At 49.7% G+C, this 6000-nt stretch overlaps 1 protein-coding gene across 1 annotated transcript in view; it reads left to right on the top strand.

Moving 5' to 3' along the window:
* The first annotated feature begins 1873 nt into the window (after window positions 1-1873).
* The window catches only part of ACER3 (alkaline ceramidase 3), a 71065-nt gene continuing 66938 nt past the window's right edge, over window positions 1874-6000 (top strand). The window contains exon 1 of the mRNA XM_084893433.1: window positions 1874-2063. Within this exon, the coding sequence (XP_084749559.1) occupies window positions 1961-2063 (103 nt within the window). The 5' untranslated portion in view covers window positions 1874-1960. The remainder of the gene's footprint in view (window positions 2064-6000) is intronic.

The following is a 6000-nucleotide window of genomic DNA, read 5'->3' as shown; positions in this document are numbered from 1 at the left end:
CTTGTAAAACATACACACTTATTATATATTAAAAACATTAAACAGACATTTTATTTTATTTTTAAATATATATATTTTTTAATTTCAGAGAGGAAACATCAATGATGAGAGAGAATCATTGATTGGCTGTCTCCTGCATATCCCATTGGGAATCAAACCCACAACTCGGGCTTGTGCCCTTGACTGGAATCAAGCCCAGGACCCTTCAGTCCTCAGGCCGACAATCTCTCCACTGTGTGAAACCAGCTATGACTGAACAGAAATGTTAGAGGATGATATACAAGTGATTAGAAAGCATTTCCACAATCTCAGTGGCTTTTATCTGTCTGGAGACTGGCCTTTTGCACCCTTCCTATTTACCTCCTTGTGTTCCCAACACCAGCCAAGAGCTGGGTACCTAGCAGAAGCTCAATGCCTGCTGCTCAGAAGAAAAATTTCAGATATCCTACTATTTTTAAGAAACCACACCACTTCTATTCCTAGGTTTTGCTCCCAGTTATAAAGGTTCTGCATCTATCATCTGTTAAGGTCACTAAGATGTGGGCTCCTCACCTCTCCTTGTTTTCTCTTTTACCTTTGATTACATCTATCAGACTTGTTTCCTTGGAAAATAGCACTTATATAATCCTTAACTATGCTCTTTATTTCAAACTGCCTGGCCAGGCAGAGTCCTGGGTGCTAGGACCATAAAGAACAGAAAACACACTCTCTAATCTGGGTGTACCATGGGAGGAAGTGAACACAGGGCAAGGGAGCTCTTGGGGGTGAGAGTCAGGGTGGGCTTCAAGGAGCTGGATTGTGAAGGGCCAGTGGAATTTAGCCAAATGGAGAAGAGAGGAAAGCGGTCCCAGCTGAATGAACCGCAGGAACGAAGGCAGGAGGATGGGAGTTGACCCTAGGGACCAGTTGGTGTAGCTTAACCCAAGGGGCAGAGGCAGTTGCATTTGTTTTTAAGAGATCCCTCCAGCAGCTCAGTGAAGTGTTGAGTCTTGCGGCTGGAGGTAGGGGAGGCTGTCGGCTGCCTGCAGCGTATGGCACACTTATCATTAGAGAATAGAAAGCTCTGGCTTGGAATCTCCAAACCGAAGCAGGTCAATTCTTCCTGCTTTGGGCCGCATTCTGTTTTTAGGACCTCAAAGTCCATTTTATTTTATTTTTTTTTTTTTTCCCCCAGCCCAGGGTTGTTGTTGCCCTTCCCCTTTGTTTTCCTAGAGACACTTGCTTATATACCTTCAGCGGAAAAAAATCAGTGTATTTCCTCGGAACCTCGGGTGCTAGGAGTGTTCTGTTTCTGGGCTCCTTTCAGGCCTGCGGCCACAGGGAGATAGATACTGAGGTGCGTTTCTGCACAGGTTTCATCAAGCCATGGCTTGGCTGAAGGCTTCTTCCCACCCCCGTCCCAATTAAATCAAACCACACACACACACACACACACACACACACACACACACACACAGATGGAGGTTCTGACACACCCTGACAAAAAACCGCCTCCAGGATTTGAGGAACCTCGAACCTACAGCCAAGGGCGTGTCGAGGCGGGGCAGGCTGTCCCTGTCCCCGCCACCTGCCTTTCGCGATCACACCCTTTCCTGGGGAAGGAGGGGGCAGGCTCACCCCGGTGGCGCCCTCGGGCAGGGATTCTGGCGCTGGCGGGGCGGGGCGGGGCGTCTCCGCCACGCCAGGGGGCGTGGCCTCCCCGCGGGGCAGTGTGAGTGACGGCGCCTGGCCCCGCCCCTAAGGCTGGGGTTCTGGCGCTGGCGGGGCGGGGCGGGGCGGCTCCGCCGCGCCAGGGGGCGTGGCCTCCCCGCGGGGTAGTGTGAGTGACGGCGTCGGGCCCTGTCCCCGGAGAGGAGGGCGGGGCTCGGGGAGCGCGCGAGCGGGGCGGGAGCGGGCCTGGGAGTCCGGGGAGCCGGAGGGCTGCGAGCGGAGCGCCAGGGCGGCGGCGGCGGCGCGCGTGATGGCTCCGGCCGTGGACCGTCCGGGCTACTGGGGCCTCACGACCTCCACGCTGGACTGGTGCGAGGAGAACTACGCGGTGACCTGGTACATGGCGGAGTTCTGTGAGTGCGGCCCCGCGTGAGGCGGGCGGGGAGCGGGCGCGGGGCTGAGGGGGAGACGCCGTTTGAGGAAGGCTGAGGGCGGACCTGGCCGCCGGGGCGGCAGCAGGCCCGACCCCGGGGGCTGAAGTGGGAGCCCGGGCCGGGGCAGGAACGGAGAAAGCTGCGGATGAAGAGGGAGGACTGGGAGCCAGTGTGTCGCTGAGGAGTGCGGGGTCCGGGCGGGCGAGGGGGTGGGGGCGACACCTGCTCCCACGGTGGCCGCCGCCGCCGCCGCCGCCGCCGTCGGGGCGGGTGAGAGGGGAACAGATCCTCCTTTGCCCTCCCCTCCCCCATACGCGAGAACCCCAAAGGCTTTGCTCTCCTCTCTCTCTGTTAATATTAGACCTCTTCGATCCCCTCCAGCAAACGGTTTTCCAGGGCCAGGTCTCCGCCCCCCGCCCCCCGCCCCCGTGCCCTGCCACCTAGGATATCTTCAGGGGGCAGAGCTCCTCTGCCCCCGGAGGACGACTGTCCGACTATCTCCTCGCCCCAGAAGCAGAAGGCAGAGCTAGGCTGTACCTTCCTGCCGGTGCCAGGCTCCCGGGAGCACAGGGGACCACGCCGCTGCCACCCCGCCTCCCGTCTCACAGCCTAGGGGTCAGAGGTCACCCGGGGACACTGTCTCCCCCCATGGCACTTTCCCAGGACTGGGGGCAGCAGAGTCCTTGGGCTGCTGCCCCCGACAGGCGGGCACCACTGGCCCCTCGGGCTTTTTTCTGTGTGTGTGTGTGTGTGTGTGTGTGTGTGTGTGTGTGTGTGTGGTGTGCCCTGCCAGGCTAGGAGAGCACCACCAGAATAATCTGCCACTAATTTTTCTGTTGCTTATACTTTGGCCATGTTTTGAGAGCACTCTGTTTGATACTTCTTCAAGTCACCTGCTTCTGGCTAGGTACAGAGAATGTATTTTGGCTATTACTTCCTTCTTTTCATTTGATTCCCTTTCTCTCAGGACACGAAGCAATGTCTGTTTCGCTAACCTTCCCCATTGTTGGGTGCTTCTTTCTCCCAGGCATGGGTATTTGGCTTGTAGAAGAGAGAGGCAAGGGTTTCATGCCAGCTCGTTCTACTTAATTCTGTTCCCAGTCATTGGCTAAGTTTTAAAAAAAGAGAGAAAGAGAGAGAAAGAAAGAAAGAACAAAAGGAAGAAAGAGAGGAAAAGAGAACTCTTGCTGCCGTTTCCAGGATTTAGTGCCATTCCCGTTATACCACGATTTAGGCTGAGAACTTTCCTGAACTGCTGGTTTAAATTAATATTTTTTTACTTCATAGGGAAAGAATATGGGCAAAGGAATTCTTTGCAGTGTAAGTGCTTAGCAATCTAAATGTTGGCAAGGGAAGGGCTCTACCGATTTGTTGTTAGATCATGTTGGCAAGCCCATACCTGGTCCAGAGGAGGCCCACGAGTGAAGGGACATAAAACCTTGCTTCCTGAACTGGAAATAGAAGAGAAACTCAAGGGTCTTCAAATGTTGGATGAGCTGTCATAGAGCACATTAAACTTGCTGTATCTCCTTGTAATGTGGAATTGGCACCTGTGAGTGGGAACTACTCTAAGGGGAGAGATTTTGCTTCAACCTAAGGCAACTGTTTATCTAAAGATAGGATCTTGGAATGGGTTGCCTTGTAAGGTAGAAGGTTTTCTGTCACTGAAAGTGTTTAAAACAGACATTGCTCCCTCCACTAACTCATGTGAATGTTTTAGGTGGAATTGTTTAGTTGAGAAAAGGAGCTGGTTTTAGTTGGCCTTTAGGTTCTTTGCATCTTTATGGGTAAATATAGGTAATAATGACTCTCAGTTTAGAACCAAGGGTTGGAATCAAAAGAGAAAACTGACAGTTAAGTCATGTGAGCTATGAGAGAGCAAGATACTACGGTTCTGGCAGATAGCTCTGGGGAATGGGAAATGGCCTTAGTTCTTGGTTTCCTCAGAAGAGAAAACTCTGAGCAGACTGCAGAGAGGGTTTTGATATAGGAATCAAGGGTTGCAAGAAGAGAATGAGTGAATGTTGGTCGCCCTTTGCACATGTGCCTTGGGAGAAAAAATGATCTTGAGGAAGTTGAGGTTAAGTGGTGGGTATGTATCATGTGTTGGAGTAAGAGAATTTGATATTTGAAAAATATACTGATTAGTAATGATATTTTTAAAAGAAATACAACTTTATCATTATTTTAATATTTACATTAATGATAGAAATATTAAGGACTAGAGGCCAGGTCCACGAAATTTGTGCGGGGGGGGGAGGGGGGGGGGTGTCCTTCAGCCCAGCCTGCACCCTCTCCAATCTGGGACCCCTCAAGGGATGTTCAACTGCCAGTTTAGGCCCGATCAAACGGGAAGTTGGACAATCCAGAACTGCTGGTTCCCAACTGCTCGCCTTCCTGCCTTCCTGTTTGCCCCTAATAGCTTCTTCCTGCCAGCCTGATCACCCCCTAACCACTCCCCTGCCAGCCTGATTGATGCTTAACTGCTCCCCTGCCAGCCTGTTTACCCCTAACTACCCTCCCCTGCAGGCTTAGTCACCCCTAACTGCCCTCCCCTGCAGGCTTTGTCCCCCCTAACTGCTCTCCCCTGCTGGCTTGGGTCCCCCTCAGTTGCCCTTCCCTGCAGGCCCAGTCGCCCCCAACTTCCCTTCTTTGCCAGCTTGGTCACCCCTAACTGCCCTCCCCTGCAGGCTTGATTGCCCCCAACTGCCCTCCCTTGCAGGCCTGGTCCCTCCCAGCTGCCCTCCCCTGCTGGCCATCTTGTGGTGGTCATCTTGTGTCCACATGGGGGCAGGATCTTTGACCACATGGGGGCAGTCATCTTGTGTGTTAGAGATGGTCAATTTGCATATTATTCTTTTATTAGATATGATAATAATGGTGATAATAATTCTATCTAAGTGCCTCCTATATACCACACTTTTCTAAGCACTTCATATGTTATCTCTTTTGAACTTTGCCACAATTCCAAAAAGAAGGTATTATTATCCTAATTTCACAGATTAAGAAATTGAAACTCTAAGAAGTAACTTATCTAAGGTTGCAAAAGTGGTGTAGAGGCAGTATTCAAGTTGAGGTGTGACTCTAGAACTTCTATACTATATTACTTCTGTCACATTCATTGTTTTGTCCCCACATGTAAGGGATGAGGACAAGCATAAAATAGTATACTAACACAGAGGGCAGACTGAGTAAGTGTTTAAGAAGCCTATCTTTCAGGATTGGGATGTGTGTATTTTGGATAACATAAAGATGAGTCAGGGGAATTGCATGTTCAGATATGGCAATGGTTCTCAAAAGCTATCATCTTAACATCAGCCAAGTTCAATTCAAATTTGTTTTCTGTTTGAGCAGATTATAAGGACCAGGGGAAAGGCAGAGGGTTTCTCTTTAGTTGTGAAATAATAAGCACCTTGCTGGGCCAAAAGTTATAGGTATAGGCAGTCCTCACTTTACAATGTAGTGCGGGGCTACATAAATGGCCATGCAAGTTAAAACTGGCAAATCTAATGGGAAATTTTATGATTGTTCTGTGACCTTTAAAACTGTTGTTAAACAACAAAATAAACTGACAAACAAAATAGGACTATAGACATGGAAGCATGGAACAGATTGTCGTAACAGATCTCAGAAGGAGGCAGGAAGAGAGGGTGAGAAGAGATTACTCAAAGAACTTATATGCATATATGCATAGTCCATGGACACAGACAATAGACAGGGGAAGGACAGGGGAGTAGGGTGGGAGCCAGGTGTGGGGGAGTAAAAGGGTGAAAATGGAAGACATCTGTAATACTTTCAATAAAATAAATAAATAAAGATGTCAAATATTGTAAACCTTTTTTTATTGATTATAAATATATAGAGAAATAAAAAATAAATATTTATTTAGTATACTAAGTTTAAAATAATGAGAATT

The sequence above is a fragment of the Pipistrellus hanaki genome (assembly GCF_964339955.1).
Source record: "Pipistrellus hanaki genome assembly, chromosome: 9".
NCBI classification, from domain to species: domain Eukaryota; kingdom Metazoa; phylum Chordata; class Mammalia; order Chiroptera; family Vespertilionidae; genus Pipistrellus; species Pipistrellus hanaki.
Note: the sequence above shows the minus strand (reverse complement) of the source record. Positions and strands in the feature narration are given on the sequence as shown.